Source organism: Ochlerotatus camptorhynchus, unplaced genomic scaffold (assembly GCF_037179485.1).
Source record: "Ochlerotatus camptorhynchus isolate MF236.1 unplaced genomic scaffold, CSIRO-AGI_Acam_v1.1 ptg000062l, whole genome shotgun sequence".
In the NCBI taxonomy this organism is placed as follows: domain Eukaryota; kingdom Metazoa; phylum Arthropoda; class Insecta; order Diptera; family Culicidae; genus Ochlerotatus; species Ochlerotatus camptorhynchus.
The window spans coordinates 6,441,903-6,462,672 of record NW_027040552.1 but is presented as its reverse complement, the minus strand read 5'-3'; the positions used below and the strand labels follow the sequence as shown (position 1 = coordinate 6,462,672).

General features: G+C 39.7%; 1 protein-coding gene across 1 annotated transcript in view; it reads left to right on the top strand.

Moving 5' to 3' along the window:
* Positions 1-20,379, top strand: part of LOC135696856 (acyl-CoA Delta-9 desaturase) — a 48,947-nt gene extending 28,568 nt beyond the window's left edge. The window contains exons 2-5 of the mRNA XM_065216393.1: positions 19,008-19,299; positions 19,359-19,489; positions 19,550-20,045; positions 20,108-20,379. Coding sequence (XP_065072465.1) covers positions 19,032-19,299; positions 19,359-19,489; positions 19,550-20,045; positions 20,108-20,319 — 1,107 coding nt within the window. The 5' untranslated portion in view covers positions 19,008-19,031 and the 3' untranslated portion in view covers positions 20,320-20,379. The remainder of the gene's footprint in view (positions 1-19,007; positions 19,300-19,358; positions 19,490-19,549; positions 20,046-20,107) is intronic.
* Positions 20,380-20,770: the final 391 nt, after the last annotated feature.

The window sequence follows — 20,770 nt, the reverse complement described above, 5'->3', positions numbered from 1 at the left end:
TCGCCTTGGTCCCGTGGATCGTCCTCAGGTTCGTTTGTGGAACGCCAGCTTGCAGTGTGGTACTCGATACGGCAGAATCTAATTTCCTTGTAAATAATGCCGGACGGAAACCATCCCGATGTTTGTCAAAGAGGTCAACGCAATTTTGACGTAAAACTACGTCTTTTATTTTTATACTGGGGTCACATTAAAAAAAAAAAAAAATCAAAATTCAGACATGTAACGAAAAATCCCAAACACGGACGCAACGACAGAGCGCAAATCGAACACACGACACATTCCTCTTTCTCACATGAGCGAGCTCAATGCTCGGTTAACCGCTCACAATTTCACCAATTAAAGGAAGGGAGGTGAAAAACAGCGGTAATAGAAACGCTTGCCATATCGTTTTCTTCATCTCCACCAAAGAAGAAGAGCCCTTCTGGCTAACCTCTTGCCCTGTATTATAGCGAATTTGTTTATTATCGGGGTTGGAACCAGTTCCAACCCAGTGCGAAACCGAACTTTTTGTCAGTGCGAACCTCAACCTGAGCTAGGTTTTAAAAACAAACGATCAAACTGACGTTTGCAAGAAAACAAGCAGACCCGATCTTGATACCCGATCCAGGTTGGAACTGAATAATAAACAAATTCGCTATTAGCAATTGTAAGCCACACAGCAAATCAAAATAAAGAAGAAGTTTACTAAAGTTTTCTTCGTCATTTGCTTTCGAGCAACGGGCGGATAAGCGTCGGACATGACGTCCGAGTGGAACAGCACGCATCACACCAATACGAAGATGACTACGACGACGACGAAAACACCCACATCGACCGGAGGAAAGGCTTCCCGCAAAAGGCACTAGGCAGCATGACTAAGTCTCCGTTATTCGGTCGGCATTGACTATTGCACTGGTGTGGCCACCATTTGAAAAACAACCGGCTTGACATCGAATTTTTATGAAAGATCAGCCTCGTTTCCCTTCCGTAGGAACTAGGGTGTAGACCAAATTTGTAGCCTTCTAAACACAATCCGCACTTTTTTCAAGCAGGATTTCATCTAAAATAGAATGTTTCTACAACAAATGACTTCTTAATTTATTAACCTTATTGGATTTGATAAAGAGTAACACATTGTCTCTATTTTGCTTTTAACCCTTTATTTGTTCCAAATTTAAAATAAATTACATTTCATTTTAACCAAGGTGCTCCAGCCACTACAGTAACTAACCAGCTATAACTTTTATGATGTATATATCTAAGTGGTTTTACGTTGTTCCTGTCTTGGCAATTCAGTATTTTAAACAGGTTTTCTAAACCTGCATGTCAGTATAACAATTGACATCAAAACTAAAAACTAAAACTATATTTTATCTAAATATAAAGGGATTTTTCCCTAGAATTATTAATTATTCTGTTGGACATTTCCAGATAGAGCTGGATTTAGGGCGTAACAGCTTTTGTAAACAATGACTTCTCTCGATGATTTCCCGAAAGACTCTCCCTGGCAAATCAACATTACCATCGAATAGGGGAAGACTTCCCCTACCTGATGGATATGTTGGTTTGTGTAGACGTGCCGTGAGTTGCTAGAAATCAACGAGAGAAGTCATTGTTTACAAAAGCTGTTACGCCCTAATTCCAGCTCTATCTAGATTTGTTCTAAAGTCTCATAATTCCAAATTCTATGTACTTCGGTAATAACAACAATCAATACGAAACTAACGATTTTAAATTCGCTCACTACTTGGTTCCAAGCAAACGATAAACGTATCCCATTCTAGTCGAAATTCTAGTACTACGCAATGTTTGTTTTGATTCGCTATGAAAGTTTGACAGATAAAATGAGGGGTTATTGGTTTTTCCTATGTTTCGAAGGGTGAATCGATTAGCTTGGGACCGAAGAGAGTACCAGAGCTGAGCCAAAAAGTTGAGCACATTATTTCGGGACCTTCTAGTCTTAGAGTTACCTCTATGGTAATACCATAGAGGTAACTCTAAGACCACTGGGTCCCGAAGAAAATCATTATTATTTTTGGCTCACTCAGTACCAGAACAACGGTCCCAAGCAGTCCCAAGCTATTTCACTCACCCCTGCATGTTCTGCATGAATCCACACACCCCTGATGTTATCTGTCAAACTTTCATAGCGAATCAAAACAAACATAGTGTAGTAATAGAATTTCAACTAGAATGGGGTACGTTAATCGTTTGCTTGGGACCAATAGGCTACTAAAGTGGTGAGCCAATTTAAAATCGTTAGTTTCGTATTGATTGTTGGTAATACCATAGAGGTAACTCTAAGACCAGAAGGTACCGAAGATACGTGCTCAACTTTTTGGCTCAGCTCTGGTACTATCTTCGGTCTAAAGCTAATCGATGCACCCCTCGAAACATAGGAAAATCCACGAACCCCTCATTTTATCTGTCAAACTTGCATAGCGAATCAAAACAAACATAGTGTAGTACTAGAATTTCGCCGAGAATGGGATACGTTAATCGTTTGCTTGGGACCAATAGGCTAGTCAAGTAGTAAGCCAATTTAAAATCGTTAGTTTCGAATTGATTGTTGGTAATACCACAAACGAAGTGACAGACGGAGCGGCTCGAAAACTTTAGTGACTAACCTGCTATTGTAATTTTTAAGTGTACCACATGGCAACACCACTACTACTGGATTGCACCACATGGCAACACTACTACTGGATTGAACTAGCATTTTCACCAAATGTACTAGAATGTTTTGGTTCTATCTCTTTCACTCTACTCAAAACTGAAATGCATAAAAAAAATGACAAAATGATACACTCTTTGCACACTGTCAAAGAATCATTGTACACAAAATCAACTTTGTGCAAAACCAAAACAAACATAGTATCCTATCTGGTGGATGATGGCACAAGCTTCTAAGAAAATTCTATTACAGCGAACCACATTATTTTAATTGATTTCTTCGCCAGTTAGTCGTCTGTCACTTCGTTTGTGGTAATACTGTACCAAGGAGGCAACTTCAAAATCATCTTCAAAACTTTGTTCTCAATTCTTTGAAATGCTTTTTTCCTGGTAATGCAAGATCTTGACCATATTGGCACAGCATAAAGCAGAGGCGGTCTAAAAACATATTAAAATATTAGAAATTTATTCTTCAGGCAAAGTTTGGATTATCTGTTTATAAGAGGATACACATTTTTATATATTTGTTACATTTGGCTTAAATGCTCTCAATGTGATCTTTAAACATTACCACTTTCAATAGAATAACAATCTCAATCTGTGAACCTCATATCGGCTCTTTATCATGCGAGCAGTATAATATAGGTTTTTAAGGAGAGACGAGTTGACACTGAAGCAAAATTTGCTGACATTTTCAATGCAGTCTCAAAGCTGCATAAGTATGTTTTCGATAGCGCAATTACGACTCCACGTGCATCCAAGCTAACAATACGTGCAAACAGTGTTGGCAAAATCAGCAATCAATTGATATTTTTCCACTGTCATGCGTGTCGTGACCGGACCTACACGGTAAGAAAAAAGTACCCAACGGACAGTTCACTTTTACCTACTTTTGACTAGTTTGTCTCCTTTTCTCCTTCTAATGTTGTCAAAAACGGAGGAGCAAAACCACCCAACAGGGGTAGTAAAGTGTGGGAACCCAACGGTAAGTATAATCATATTTACCTACTGTTGGGTACAACGAACTTACTTTTGGTTAAAAAACCAGTGGAAAATTCCATACGAACTGCACACAAGTAAATGAAAATTACTTTGACCCGCTTTACCTACTTTTGGGTTCCTGCACTATAGTGCCGAGATGAGTGAAAAGAACTTAATTTTGGGTACTTTTTTCTAACCGTGTAGGTTTCCAGCCTCGGTCACGGCATATCACGTGTGACATTGGAACAGAATATCAGGCTTGATATTGATTTTACAAGCTTCTTTTATGTTGCGAGACTTGCACTCATAACTTGCAAAAATCAAGCTGAGAGTTGACTCGACACAAAAATGATTCCGTTGCACATCGTTTTCTTAGAAAGAGAAAGTATAGTTTGCAATCTCTTTTTACTCTTCACCGATGGCAGGCACGAAGTGACTGCTGCCAGCCGTTATGGAAGTTTCGGTTGTATTCGGGTGTAAAGCAAAAATCATGAAACTCATAGCGAATTCGTTTATTATTCAGTTCCAACCTGGATCGGGTATCAAGATTGGGTCTGCTTGTTTTCTGACAAACGTCAGTTTGCTCGTTTGTTTTTAAAACCTAGCTCAGGTTGAGGTTCGCACTGACAAATAGTTCGGTTTCGCACTGGCACTGGCGGAACTGGTTCCAACCCCGATAATAAACGAATTCGCTATCAGTCTCACCACAGTTTGCTGAGATTTGCAGCCAGTGAGTTTTGTTAGCTTGATATTCCGAGCTGCGATATCACAGCTTGAAAAATTCAACCGCAGTTGTTTGCTTGTTGATTATTGCCAATTCAGAGAAAAAATAGCATTCGGCGTCAGATTGGACAGCCGAACTTGACAATCGTCACTGACATTCTAAGCATTTTACCACACTGAACCAAAACCTGTTCCTAAAAAAAAGCAAGCCAGGTGAAAATTTGCAATAAATTACAAAGTGAAGGAAACAGATTTAAACGACAGTCCTACTGGTAATCTCGCCCAACTTCAGCCATCAAAAGAGCCTTAACAAAGATCGGTTTTTAATCGAATCACCGAGCAGTTTATTCAATTGATAAACTGGGATCAGCCCAACTCAACACTTGTGAAAAGAAGTTCGAAGTTGTCAACAAGCCGTCGTCATTGTCTATTTCATTGACAGCTTTTTTTTTCAAGCATTGAACCCGAGTTCCCGTTATTTCCTTCGGAAATACATCCGACATGTTTCGTCAAGTGTAGTAATGTGGTGGCAAACAAGTCGATTTCAACGCTTTTCAAATCCTCAGAATCTTTATCAATCTTCTTTTTATCTACTCAGCGAAAAAAAAAAAACTGCTAGCAGAAATTCCTCAAAGTACGCGGTGGGCTGTTAAAATTTGATGGTAACACAAAAACTGCAGATACGCTCACAGTGAAGCGTCGTATGTGAAAAAAACAAAGCAACTACTATCAATCAGCAAATGCGTCAAGTTTGTATGTTTGTTTTTGTATTTCCGGGAGCAACATGTTTATTATTTCAAAAGTATTCTAATAAAATTGCACTTTAATCTTGACTTTAATATTGAATAGTTGAAGATGCAAATTTCAAATAACAGATTGTAGTGGTAATTTTTATACGATAGATGGAGTAGATGAAAGCATAGAGTTGATAGTTCCGTTAGAGTACGGCAGTGTGAAGATTGCATATAGATATTAGAATAGCGAGCTAGGACAACTTTTAAGGAAGGTACAAAACTATGTAAATCGTTGACTTCACGTAGAAGTAATACTAAAACATATAGTCAAAGCTTAATATTGAACTTCACATACCAATTTGACCAGCGCTTTCTTAATAAGAAAAACACAAAACGTATAACATCTGACAACAGATAATGCGGTGATCCTCTCATCTCCGCTTTTAACATCGATTTTTTCACAACTCTGGGTAGTTATGTAAATAAACCAACCAACCGACAATTCCTCAATGCTTTTCGAGCTGCCGACGTATCTTCACGGCAAAACAAAAACCGGTGTATCTGATTTGACGTATGTGAAACCCCTTCTGTAAAATAGACGAATCATGCAGGGTGTATGTGAGTAGTACACAAGTAAAAGGTGTATGAATTTGTTTTATCAAAAGTCTTGTCCGTGTTTGCAAAACTCGACATTTTTCACAATTCTCTTAAACGCTATCCCTTTATCCAACTAATAGCACAAACAGATTTAAGAAAATAGCATTAACTTTTAAATAGCATTTAATAATCTCATATAGACATTGCTATCCAATGTTTCTAATTTTTTTTAATGTTTCTTTTGAAAAGTTATGCTTGAATTAGTTTATAAAGGACTGTCTATAAACCACCTAGATATCTTATGGAGAGAGCGCAGATTAAAACAATCAGAAAAAGAGGCAATAAGTTGCAGATTTTACAGACCTCGAAAAAAAATCATAAAATATTGCTTCGTCATAAAGTTTGAGCGGTAGGAAACGTCATGGTCACCCTGGTTTTGACACTTGAAATTATTTAGAGCGAATTTTTTTTTTAAATTTGAACTTATGTGGAGTCGGATGAACAGGCAGGGTAAAATATTGCTTCATCCGCTTTGATGACTGCTATAAATTTAGACTCAAGTCAGTTTTTCAAATTAAACAAAAAAAAAAACACAAAATGTATGTTTACCACAGCTGTGCTTGATTTTGTCCTTTTCGAACCTTTTGCAGCCGGTAGTTTAAGGCTCAATTTCTTCTAACTAGAACAATGCTGAAATTTATGAACGAAGAAATCATGTTGTTGCGGAATCGGAAGGAAATTTCGAATATTATCTCGGAAGCAACCTCCGAGAGCGCATTGTTAGTGCTCGAATTCAAATGATCATTTTCCTCCTCAGCTGCTTCATCCAAATTCCCCTCAATGAAATGGTCGAAATTAAAACCCGGAAGCACTAGAGTATCCTCGAGATACACCTCGGAATGAACTGGTTCGTATCCTTCCATTTTTTTCCTTTCTGCGTTTTTGTATCAGTGTTTATATTGTTTGACAACTGCTAAGGTTTCTGTGAATTGACAATATTGTCTACGAAAATCAAGCGTGATCTTGGGCGTTGGTGAGATTTGTTTTTTTGATATTTTCCCAACACTGCGTGCAAATCAACTAGTAGAGAAACCAGAGAAATACTATCGAAGAGCAGTTTTCATACCATGTTGATCCAAAACATGATGGAACGTTTCACACAAAACGGTGAAATCCTTCCGGAGATCCAATTATTGTTGCCTCGTATTACAGATATTGAAGAGTCATCCCAACTTGACAAACTTAACTGTTATTTCGGTGATTTCACCAGCGTGGTTGCAGTAAAGGTGGAATACGAGCTCTGGTGCTGGACATTCATAAATATTAACAAGAATTTTGAGGCATTCGGGGTGCTTGATAAATGTGACTAGACGTATTTTCCAACAATCGATCTTTTTTGACGATTATGGTGACACTCTCGGTCACTACAGCCGGTGTGGAGATATCTTTCTCCACATAGAAACGAATTAAAACTAATGGGAAACCAGCGACTTTCTGGCTTGGCTAAAATATTAATTAACTTGGATTATGCCATTGACCCGAACCACCTGTTTGATATTCGGCAACAAAACAAAAATAAAGCGATGGTAAAATAAAAACAGAAAGATGAAGGTAACAGTATCCGCGGTTCTTTTCGTGTGGATCACATTGCTTCCACTGCATCGAAGGACGTGTGTTTTACCGCCTCCATAAATTTAAATGAATTAGGATCCCATGCCGATGGTGCGATTCAACACCATTTAATATGTTAAACCTTGAAATAATTATTTATTTTTAGATTTGTCCATCTTAACAGAATGCCAATCGTGGTCATCATAACCAGCAGAAAACAAATAAAACTACACATATTTTCTTAAAATTCATACATTTGTTTAACTTTTCTCATAACTGCTTATTAAAGGGTTTGACAAATAATTATTTTACATTCTGATGGTTCATTGAAAATTCCGACCAAAAATTAAAACGAATCAAAAAAAAAAAATGATGACAGATGATTTTAAACGATTTTGGTGAAGGTAAAAAAACAATAAATTAACATATGTATCGTGACTCTGTATCATTCGATGTTCAGTTATGCGCACATTTAATAAAGCATCGGAGTTTTTATGTCATAATATTAACTCCCCCCGAAACCGAATCCAGGCTACGGGCCTGGATGGTTCGCATTGTCCAGCCGTTTACCAGCCAAAGTTCATACAACCACATACCAAATCAAGCCATCGTGTGGCAAAACGTCCCAATAGTCAGTTTTGACCGATCTAGGTAGATGCTACCCAAATTTGCGTAGTTTTGAAATAGCAATGGAGTCATTTTTGCGGCGATTCAACTCTTAGGTTTAGTCGACGACGCCGGGATTTTCTGAGGCATAAAATCTCTGATCACGCTTTCCTTCGCAAGGGAAGTAAAGCCTTTGATCCCCGGTCTATGAGTTGATGGGTCGATAGGTGTAGGGTCCAGGTGTAGGAGCTGTCTCCCTGGCGTCGGTAGCATTGGTGCTCAGTACGGAAAACAAATCAAGGAAAAAAAACTTTTTGTTCAACTTTTCTTCTTCTTCTTCTTATTCGCATTTCAAGCTTATTGCTTAGTGCATATTAGCTTTTTGCGTGCTCTCAACTTAGTGTTCTAAATGCACTTCCACAGTTATTAATTGAGAGCTTTCGATGCCAATACCAATGCATGAATTTGTATATTGTGTGGCAAGCACAATGATACTCTATGCCCAGGGAAGTCGAGAAAATTTCCAACCCGAAAGATTCCCTCGACCGGACCGGGAATCGAACCCGCCGCTTCCGGCTTGGTAATACCGGAGTTCAAGTTCAACTTTACACGTTGTAAATAGTCTCGCAATATCAAAGGAGCATGCATTGTATGAAGGTCCAAAAATGGTTTGAGTGAATCCGCATCCACGGCATAAATGAGAATCTCAACGATGTTGAGTACTTGGCACTGATGAAGTCTGCAAGTAGTAAACGAAATACGCGTATCTGTCAAAAGATAAGCTATTATAACGGAATTAAAAGGAAATAAACCAACACACTCAAAGCTCTTCACAAAGAGATTCCGTTAAGAGGTTTGACAAATTTAAAAGATAGAGAATCTTCTTCCAACAACTGGATCACACCACCGGTACAAAAAACAAGCCATCCAACAGGAGAATCCCCCAATGAGTGGGAGAAGAGCCCGGGCTCTATTCACGAAATGTTAAAGACAGGGAGTTGGCATTACCAACCGTATAATGTTTTATGTAAAGAGGCGATCCAGCTAAAGGCTGAAAGTCTCTATAATAAAGTAAAAAAAAAAATCATAGCTCAAATTGAGTAACTGCAGTTTATTATAAATCTGAGTAAATTTCGTATGGAAAGAAAATTCTCTAAGTAAATTAATTTCGGTCGCTGAGTTGGTATGATTGGCCGTGTAATTTTGAAATGAAAGTTAAGAGAAAAATAAAGGAAATGCTCCCATATATCAAGAGCAAATTTTCATTATGTCGTAAGTAACATTCGCACCAATCCGAGAAAAATAAAGTTCTGTTTTGATGACGAAAAAGTTATTCCTATTTCCAATTAAACACATATAATCTCATAGTGATAGCAATGTTTAACATATTTAGCAGGGTTTTAATCATACAAATGCAAATCGCTAGCTTTCATGCTAAAAAACACTGGTTTTTGAGTCAAAAGTTATTATACGTCGTTTGGTGGCGCCTATTGTTACTTAAGTCAAAGTGTATTTACCAGGATATTCGGGAGAATTATCAATAACGTCTCCTTACGTGCAGCCCATTCATCATTTTAGGACCACCGAAATCATCTTAGCAACAATCAGTTCGATTTATTTACTTTAATAATGAGAAAGCGAAACGACGAAAGTACACTTTTCACGGGTTTCTCAGTGCTGTTACTTAAGGCAAACGGCATCTCCATAGAAATCGGGTGACTTAAGTAACATCGAAAACTATTTTGATCGGAAGGTGATTACGTCAAAAAGCAATTCGACTGGTAAATAAATTTAAAAATGGGATGTGATCCCATATTCCGACAGTATATAGTGTAATAGCAGGAGTATCGATTGACACTGATAGCTCGACTTTGTTTACCTTTGTTACATTCGACGTAATGAAAATTTGCTCTTGATATATTCTGTTAGCGGCGCCGGTGGTGTAGTGGTAAGCGTGATTACCTCTCACCCCAGCAGGCCTGGGTTCAATCCCAGTCGGCACCGTCGCGATGTTCTGAGGCATAACATTTCTGATCACGCCTTCCTTCGGAAGGGAAGTAAAGCCGTTGGACCCCGGTTCATGAGTTGATGGGTCGATAGGTAGGGTCCAGGTGTGTGAGCTGCCTCCCTGGCGAAACACAGGTCATGGTAACCCTCGTTTGGATGAACGCATACTGAAGGCGTTCGAACAAAAGAAGGAGCTTTCAGAGTGAGATATGGCAAAAAAAAATTTGGCACGTCGAACTCAAACATTCATTTTGCTAAAGAACGTTTGAATCTTCGAACCTATAAGAAGCAGGAGCAGCCGAAACGGAGTCCAAAACAAGAAGCATCGATCAAAACCAGAGTGCGAAATCTGAACGATACGCTGCTTGCTGGGAATTCGAACTGTATAATCAACAATCAATACGAAACTATCGATTTTAAATTGGCTCACTACTTGGCTAGCCTATTGGTCCCAAGCAAATCGATTAACGTACCCCATTTTAGCCGAAATTCTAGTACTACTCAATGTTTGTTTGATTCGCTATGAAAGTTTGACAGATAAAATGAGGGGTTCGTGGATTTTCCTAGGTTTCGAGGGGTGCATCGATTAGCTTGGGACCGAAGATAGAACCAGAGCTGAGCCAAAAAGTGGAGCACGTTTCTTCGGGACCTACTAGTCTTAGAGTTACGTCTATGGTATAATCATGGACGACGAAACCTTTGTGAAATTAGACTACAAATACGGTCTGAAAAATCCATTCAACTTGAAATGTTTCGTTAGAAAGCTATGGTCTGGCAAGCTATTTGTGGCTGCGGTAAGATTTCGCAACCATTCGATGAACAGCGAAATATACATCAAGGAGTGTTTACAAAACCAACTTCTACCCATGATTCGAAGCCATAAGGATCCTGTTGTCTTCTGGCCAGATCTTGCGTCTTGCCATTAGGCGAAACCAACGGTAGAATCATAGAGGTAACTCTAAGACCAGAAGGTTCCGAAGAAACGTGCTCAACTTTTGGCTCAGCTCTGGTACTCTCTTCGGTCCCAAGCTAATCGATGCACCTCTCGAAACATAGGAAAATCCACGAACTACGCAAAAACAAACAGAGATGTCACCTGGAACGAAAGCGAGCAACGAACGAGCACCCTGCGTTCGGTTGTGATGCTCTGTCTATTCGTTCAGCATCTATGAGCCGAACCGAAAGATTACACTTGCACACCCTCCGTTCGGTTTTCGTTTTGCAATCATAACCGAACTATGCGTTGAACGAGTGCAAACGGACCGAGCGAATGGGCGAAACGAACGCTTCGTGTGTACGTAGAAAACGCTTCGTGTAGGTTTTTTCGTAGTCAAAACTAACGAACGGTCCGTGCAACTTTTCGAACGGCGTTCGACTCTATGCTAAAACAAGTAGGCTAGACTTTTAGATGAGACAGTCGTCAATATGTTTTGATCAGAACAGTAAACAATTTTGCTTCGTGTGTTAGAAGGTATTTTATTTCAAGTAGGGTAAATTATGGCTTCGGCACCCATTGACTGTTTTCGGCAACCGAAATCGAAACGTTTATTTCACTGTATTTTCCCATCAAAACTCTTCGCTGAATGTATTAAGCCGATTCCTTACCTTTTCAGCTTCAATCTGATTACATTTTTACGACTGTGAATTCCTGTTATACCATATTTTTCTTTAAATGAAATATACATACTACAAAATACGGCTGATTTCGAGTTGCCGATAATAGAACAGCTGGTTAACACGCAGTTCAAATGAAAAGGGTGCCGAAGAAAAAGAGACTGCCGACAATAGTCACTCTCACCTGAGAAGTTTGGAGCGTTGTAAAAACATGTTCAACCCGTTTTGATCAATTCTGTCGATTGGAATTGGTAGAACAGCAAGCAGCAGATAAATGTCAACAAACAAACCTGTCATGTATGTGTGTGACGCTGAGAAATCGCTAATAGAAGTTCGGACGCTGCTTAGATTGACGAGAATACGTAAATTCCCCTATGTATAGTTAATGCTAATATTTATTTTAGGCGAAAGAAGAAAAGGAATTAAAAAAAGGATGCGAAACGAGGCCGTTCGTACTTCTGTGAAATTCATTTCAACGGTCTTGAACAAGTCGCTGTTCAGTTTTACAAACAGAATGTTCTCGAGGTTCTCATCCCCCAAGCGCAGTCTTCTATTTGTGAGGATCAATCCGAGGACGCTAAATGACCTCTCCACCGATACCTGGGTACACGGGGCCGCAAGGACTACCTCGGACAATGCGTATAATTGTGGCTCTTCGGATTTGATTTGTTTCCAATATTTTAAAACCGACTGATCAGCACATACTCTCGGCTGGTGTGATAATTTCTTCAGTTTATGCTCCACAGTTTGCTGCACGACGTCGAATGCTGAATGCTTAGTCCTTAACAACAATTCGATTTTCGAAACTGGGCAGGCGCTGGAAGAGGGAACATTTTCTTGTGCCTCGGCTGTATCGTTGAGGTTGTTCTTAATCTTCTGCCAGACGGTCAACAGATGAGCCTGAAAACATTCAAATGAAAAAATAAGAGAATGAAGTTAATGTACCAAGCAGGGTCTTACCAACGCTACGCTTCTCTCGATGTCAGAAATCAATTTGCTCCCAGCGTAGTTTATACGCGGGTCCATGTATATAAAAGACACAAACGCTCTGTTTTCCTTCAACATTACCTGCCTTTCGTTCATGTGTTGCGAAATTCCAAGTGCCATTGTCGTTCCAATTTCATCCAGCTCCAGTAGACATGTGAGCCAAACGAAATAAAAATCTCCCATAGTTATGGATTCTTCTTGTAGCTTCACGGTCGCTTTGAAAACGGGTTGAAAAGACTGGTCTTTCATAAATTTCCACAGCTTGGTTCCAATTTTAACCTTTTTGTTTTGTTTCAGTATTTCCTTGATGAAGTCTTCATTGTTCAGGAAGTATGAAATCATAACGAATGACGAGTTCCAGCGTGTCTCACACTCTAGAGTTGCGATTGGTCTCTTATGAAGTGCAAAGATCTGGCGCCATGATTTGGTACGAAAAGCGGCTGCAATTTTCTTCACGACGTCTAACTTTTTTCGCAATTTTAACTTTTTAATCGTGTCGTAGACGGCGAGTTGCAGAGTACATCTTACTCCATCCACGATCCCATCCATCACAATTTGAATATCTTCTTCTTCGTCTGCACACTCTGCGTAGATATAATCTTCACGTTCAATACTTTTCTCATTATCTCCAGATTCCTCCTCGTCACTGCATATATCCGCCACTACATCTACGTTGGTTTCCTCTTCACAATAATTCTCATCTCCAGAGTCGACTCCAGTGCTGTGATCATCTGTTGTATCCTCCTCCATTTCCAACATTGCCTGTGCCTTCTTCATGAGGGAAACTGCCTTCACATAATTCGCCCCGTTATCTGTGGTGACTGAGTACAGCTTCTCGATTTCCAGACCAAATCGTGACAAAAGTTTGAAAACTTCGTCACGAATGTTTTCCGCGGTTTGAGCTACCTTCATATCTATTAAACCGAGGGTCCTTACCACCATTGTTCCTTTTTCCAGGTACTGTATGTTCGCACCTAGAATGCTTCGTCCCTTTCTTGTTGCTGAATCCAGCTTCAAGCACACGAACTTTTCTTCCAAATCCTTCGTGATTTGGATTCGGAACCTTTTCGCGACCTCTCCAATTCTTCCACAAATATTCTTCCGGGTAACGGGATTCGCCTTGAGAGCTCCTTCAATTTTTGACAAAATGTCGGAAATCCCTGGTTTTTCGAAGACTGACAATGGAAGTCCACCTTCTGTTACCATTTTGATGCAGGAGGTCATGTAGAAGTTGTAGTTCATGTGCACACCAACTCTCGGCATCTTTTTTTCGCCCAAACATGAACTCTCCGCTTCATCATCGGGGTCAAGACCAAATTCTGTGAACTTTTCCGGGTGCAGATCTTTGAGATGCCTTTTTAGATTGCTTTTTGATGTCGTTTTCAACATCCTGCTGCACAATTTACATTTTGCTGGTGGCGTTTCTAGGCTTTCGAACTGGTTTAGTATCTTGCTGACGTCTTCCTCCGTTAATTTCCGTTTAGACGGAGCCATTGTTGGACTGTTGCTGTGGCTAAAATTGTTCTTAAAATAAGTAATAATTCATATTTCATAGCATAAAACCAAACTCATCTTACCTACACGGGAACTTAGGCAATTTAGACAGTATTTTTGTGACTTTATATTATCCGCGTTTAAGCACTCTCTAGACCACACGGTAAAAAAAAAGGTACCCAAAAGTAAGTTCTTTTCACCCATCTCGCCACATAGTGCACACGGAGAAAAAATATCACCCAAAATTTGTGTTCTTTTTACTTAATTTTGAGTTGAGTCTCTCACTTGCACCCGTTATTGTTGTCAAAAAAGGAACGAGAGATTCGATCCAATGATATAGTTCAGACCAGTAAGTTACTTCTGAGTAAATTGCATAATCACAAATTTACGTTAACTTTACTTAATTTTGGGTAGAATATACTTAACTTAGTAAGTAATTTTTTCGCTGGTGTTCAATGGAAACTACTTTAAGGCTGTCCACGAGACAGTTGTGAACAGCTGTTTACCAAGTTTACCAAGAACTATTGACAGATCACAGTAGAACTGGTAATTTATTCTCATATGAATTTCTGCTTTGTTTATGTTTACATTCAGCACCATAAACACCAGATCACACACACACTCTAGATTTCTAGCTGTCAGTTCCACTAAGAAACGTCACTTGGATCACTTTATATGCGATTTACTCAAATTTGGGCTGAACCCGGGAGTTGAAGGAAAAGTACTTAATTTTGGGTGCTTTTTCACTACTTTGACCACCTTTACCTACTTTCGTCTTCCTGCACGGAGACGAAAGTAGGTAAAGGTGGTCAAAGTAGTTTTCATTTACTTGTGTGCAATTCGTATGGAAAATTCACTCGCTTTCTATCCAAAAATAGGTTAGTTGTACCGAAAAGTAGATAAATATGATTATACTCAACCATGGCTTATCACGCCAGCTGCTAGCAAAAAAGCTCACCAGCATAATGTAGACAGGGCATTAGAATCTACCAGCATGATATATCAGGAGCAACTGAAATTCGTGCTAGTTGGCTAGTACACTAGCGCTAGCAAATCCGCACAGATATAAACACCCCATTATACATGTTATATTCACATCAATCTAATATGGTTTTAATTTTTCTATAAGTTTATTTTTTTCTGTGCCGTACATCAACGCCGTTCGAAAAGTTGCACGCACCGTTCGTTTGTTTTGACTACGAAAAAACCTACACGAAGCGTTTTCTACGTACACACGAAGCGTTCGTTTCGCCCATTCGCTCGGTCCGTTTACACTCGTTCAACGCATAGTTCGGTTATGTTTGCAAAACGAAAACCGAACGGAGGGTGTGCAAGTGTAATCTTTCGGTTCGGTTCATAGATGCTGAACAAAGTATAAACAACAATCAATACGAAACTAACGATTTTAAATTGGCTCACCACTTTAGTAGCCTATTGGTACCAAGCAAACGATTAACGTACCCCATTCTAGTCGAAATTCAAGTACTACGCAATGTTTGTTTTGATTCGCTATGAAAGTTTGACAGATAAAATGAGGGTTTATTGGTTTTACCTATGTTTCGAGGGGTGATTCGACAAGCTTGGGACCGAAGATAGTACCAGAGGTGAGCCAAAAAGTTGAGCACGTTTCTTCGGGACCTACTTGTCTTAGAGTTACCTCTATGGTATAAACGCGTTCAAGCACATCACTGCATAGTGTAGTACTAGAATTTCAACTAGAATTAGGTATGTTAAACGATTTGCTTGGGACCAATAGGCTAGTCAAGTAGTGAGCCAATTTAAAATCGTTAGTTTCCACCGGTTGGTAGAATTGTATACCTGCAATAGTGTAACATTCGTTCCAAAGGACATGAATCCTCCTAATTGCCCAGCAAATTCGACCAATTGAAAAATGTTGGGCATTGACCAAGGCACATCTCAGGAAACATGTCTCCCCAGCAGAAACCATTCAACAGTTTGAAAAGGATTGGCTGTGCTGAATCTTACGAAGAACGTTCGCAAGAAGGTGAGCCAGCTAGCATACAACCGATAAATAGCAACTATTGAGAGCCCTAATCTGTTATGCTAATCTAATACTTAATAAAATTTCCAACACTTGTGTATTAAAGGGTGATACGGTCAAAATTTGGTCAAGGGAAAACGCGTGTAAATCGGTGAAATCGTTTATTTAAAAAATCAAATTAAATTTCTTTTTCAAGTTCAATTAGTATAAAATTCAGGAAAAATATTCAGTTAGGCTTCCGTTTTTCCAAATCCGAATTGCCGGGCCTTACGCTTGACCCCTGCCATCAGATTTTGTACAGCCACCTTGTCCACCTTCTTCGCCGCAGAAAGCCAGTTTGCCTTGAACTGCTGCTCGCCCTTAGCAGTTTTTTGGTCTTCTTTAGGTTCCGCTTGACAATAGCCCAGTATTTCTCAATTGGGCGGAGCTCTGGCGTGTTGGGAGGGTTCTTGTCCTTGGGAACCACCTGCACGTTGTTGGCGGCGTACCACTCCATGGCCTTTTTACCGTAATGGCAAGATGCCAAATCCGGCCAAAACAGTACGGAACAACCGTGTTTCTTCAGGAAAGGCAGCAGACGTTTATTCAAACACTCTTTCACGTAAATTTCTTGGTTGACAGTCCCGGAAGCTATGAAAATGCTGCTTTTCAAGCCACAGGTACAGATGGCTTGCCAAACCAGATATTTCTTTGCAAACTTTGACAGTTTCATGTGCTTGAAAACATCTGCTACCTTTCCCCTTCCTTTTGCCGTATAAAACTCCTGTCCCGGAAGCTGCTTGTAGTCGGCTTTGACGTAGGTTTCGTCGTCCATTACCACGCAGTCAAACTTCGTCAGCATCGTCGTGTACAGCCTCCGGGATCGCGCTTTGGCCGTCGTATTTTGTTTATCATCGCGATTTGGAGTCACTACCTTCTTGTAAGTCGATAGTCCGGCTCGTTTTTTGGCTCGATGCACGGTTGTAGACGATACACCCAGCTTATTTGCGGCATCTCGGAGAGAGAGGTTAGGGTTTCGCTTGAAACTACCGGCAACTCTCTTTGTCGTCTCAGCGGCTTCCGGTTTTCGATTTTCCCCCCGATCCAGACTTCCTGGCTGTCGACAAACGTTCCCCATACACTTTAATTACATTTGTAACGGTTGATTTGGCAACTTTTAGCGATTTTGCCAACTTTGCGTGCGAGTAGCTCGGATTTTCGCGATGCGCGAGCAAAATTTTGATACGCTGCTCTTCTTGCTTGGACGGCATTTTGACAACTGAAGAGTGAATTCCAAAATCAAAATAGGAGCAACATTCTACACACACACACCTTCAAAATGAGGGGTGTTCAGGTTTTTTAAATGCAAAATTGAAAGAAATACGTCAAGTTGATATTGACCAAATTTTGACCGTATCACCCTTTATTTTCACTGAAGAATGGCTGCGTCTATACTTTCTGAAGCAGTCTTTAGTGTATTGTTCATGAATATATCTGCGTGTATAGATGTGTTGGTGAAAAATTCAAATTAACAAACACTGCGAAATGATGAAGCTCACGATGAAACAGCACTTTCATCCTACCATACAAGTTTTTATTCGGTTTGAAGCTGAACTTTTTGTATAATTCTACACATACATTTTAAAACATAAAAAAAATACTGTGCCAACCAACCTGTAACTTGAAATTTCAAGCAGAATTTTATTCAAATTTTGCTATTTAATTCCAATTTCATTACATTTTAATTGACTGTTACATGTATGAAATTAATAAAATCAAGATATTTTAATTTTGATCAAAGTTTTATCCGGATAAACTTATTTTTTCACTGCTTTTAAACATTTATCTAACAGTTCCGTAGTTCAAAATTTACTGAACATAGAAGGCCTGGATTAGTGTGTAGATTATAACAAATCAAAAATGATTAAAAAGCCTAAATTTTCAATATCAAAATTAATTCTATAAACTATTCATATCTATATGGAGAACATTTAAGCGGGTTAACGAGTTCCGTTTCCACTCATGAATAAATCTTTTAAATCCAAAATAACAGTGCTGAGAAGTTCTACCAGGTTCGAATCATTTATTCAAATTGACATTGTGATCTTGTTTGAGAAATCACTACTTTTAGCTACCTTAGACTTAGAAAGCACGCACAATCGAACGCTCAATTTAATTACCGGTTACTGTGATGATATGTGTAACAACTGCTCTACACTTACAAGTTAGACCGAATAGCTACACTCAAGAAATAACGTTATGATTTAGTACCAGCAAGCTCTAATATGCTTCTAATAACCCAAGTCGAATCTATTTCAACTTCTAGAACCACCAATGTCAAGAATCAAGAAATCCGTCCACTCATGCCCGGGGTACTTTGTTGCATAACGAGGTAGCGGAAAATCCACAGCAGGCCATACAAAGCAACTGCTCAGAATGGAAGGTGATGTCAAAGTACTAATTAGCTTTGATCGTGAATTTCAATTGTCAATGTTTAACTAGAGTTGCAAATTCATTGCATTCTGCCTACTGAGCCTATTCTACCGAGCTGTGCTCATGGTTGTGTGTCGAAAAACCAAAACCGTAATTCATTACCAGTTGCTACGTACCCAACTGCATTTATAAACGTGCTCGTCTGCTACTTAATTCTACGAAGGCATGAATGTTCTCACAGAGTGAGACACGCTTTCTAATAGTTACTCCCCAATCGGTGCTTCCCATCTTGCTGAGAATTGAATGTTGTTTCCCGCCATGCAAGCCGTATAGATTTGTAGTAGGTGGAAGTAGATTCAGAACTCGACATCATCTGACACGAACTGTGTATGTGTCACCACGCTCCGTCGAACCGGTTCATCACAACCAACAAAGGCGATAAAGCCGGTTTCAATACCTTGGCATAGTCTGGATGAAATAGCCATACCAGCAGTATCTTTTCAAGGTCTAAATTGATGTTGCTATCGCAAAAAACCTGTTTTCATAAATTTCAAAAATCCGTATGCTTTTGTATTTTCTCTTCGTAGTAATCATCGCGACCTAGAGTGAGAATGTCAATGGCTGAGACGACAACGACAACCACGACGACGAGTTCGTCTGAGAACAATGAAAAGTTTGCCAACTCTAATCCCAGTTCCTCATCAGATGCGTCTAAAGAAGCTACCCCCAGTGAAAGCTCCCGTGCCGAGAGCAGTCCTCGGGATAATAAACGGGAAGCCAGTTGGCCTTCGGTACTGTTCTACATTCATCTCAACATCCTAGGAGTCTATGGAATTTTTGTACTTTTTTCTCATACCTCAGCAATCACCTTTATTTTTAGTAAGTAACAGGTTGCTTTGATCGTGATTTAGTTTTGTAGTTAAAATGTTTTATTTCAGCATCATTTTTAACTTTATGTGGAATACTGGGCGCCACTGCTGGGGCACATAGACTATGGGCGCACAAAACCTACCAAGCATCTACCTTCCTTCGATTCTCCCTGATGTTGTGTCAAACACTAGCAGGACAAGTAAGTCGTCACATCCCTGAGAGCTTCAATGAAAACCTAATTTAAATACATCCATTTCAGGGTTCTATCTACGACTGGGTCCAGATGCACCGATTGCACCACGAAAAGTTCCGCACCCCAGACGATCCGTACTACAGTGACAAGGACTTCTTGCACGCGCAGGTCTTTGCCAACATCCAGAAACTGAGTCCCCGCCAGGAAAAACTGCTCGAACAGATCGACATGCGCGATCTAGAGTCTGATAAGATTGTTATGTTCCAGAAGCGTTTCTACTGGCTACTGTACCCGATTCTGTTTGTCCTGCTGCCGATTAATGCTCCTCTCGAGTACTGGGGTGATACCGTTCAAGCCGCAATCTTCGTTGCCTTTTCGCTGCGCTACCTGTTGGTGCTGAACGTTGCTTGGTTGATTAATTCAGCTCACTTGATCTGGGGACTGGACAAGAATCACAAGCAGAGCGACTCCAACATGGTATTCGTTGTGACCAAGAGCTACTGGCCACAGTACCACTACCTGTTGCCGTTCGACTACCAGAGCGGAGAATTCGGAAATTATGGTATGTTTCAATCCGCTTTCATACTACAACACCAAATGAACATGAATTATTATCAATTACAGGATCGGGATGTACCACTGCCTTCATACGGGTTTGTGCTGCCATGGGAATGGCATCAAAACTGCAAACCATGACGACGGAAGCCGTAAAGAAGGGACTAACGATGGCCGTGGACAGTGGCCGACCAATCGTGGACTGTTTGAAACAGGCCGGGGCCGAAGATATGTGCAATTTGCAGCGTGAACACTATCTCAAAAACGAAAGACTTCACTAGAAATAGAAGTCACTGATGGCTAGCTTTAGTATGTGAGTTCTTTTTTTATGCTAAAGGAGTTAATTTATTGCAAACCCTTTTTTTTGTTATTGAACAATCTCGTATATTTTGATTAAAAAAATACATGCCACACCAAAATTATCATGTAAGATTAATTATGACGACTGCCTATAAATTTCACATCGCCTATAAAGATCCGTGATACAGCTGTGGTCAGCTGATTTTTTTTTGTTTGCCGAGGAGTTTGACAGTTCCTAGTAAAACTGGCAGATCTTTTCAATTGAAAATAGCTTTGTTTTTGTTTACCTCCTTTTATTCGGTTGATAATCAATGCGACCAATACATTGATCTTTTGTGATATCAGGGGAAACATGTCAGAAGGGTATAACGTCTTCTTCTTCTTTCCTTTATTTAACGTCGGTCTCTGTTCCGCAATCACCGACGGACATCG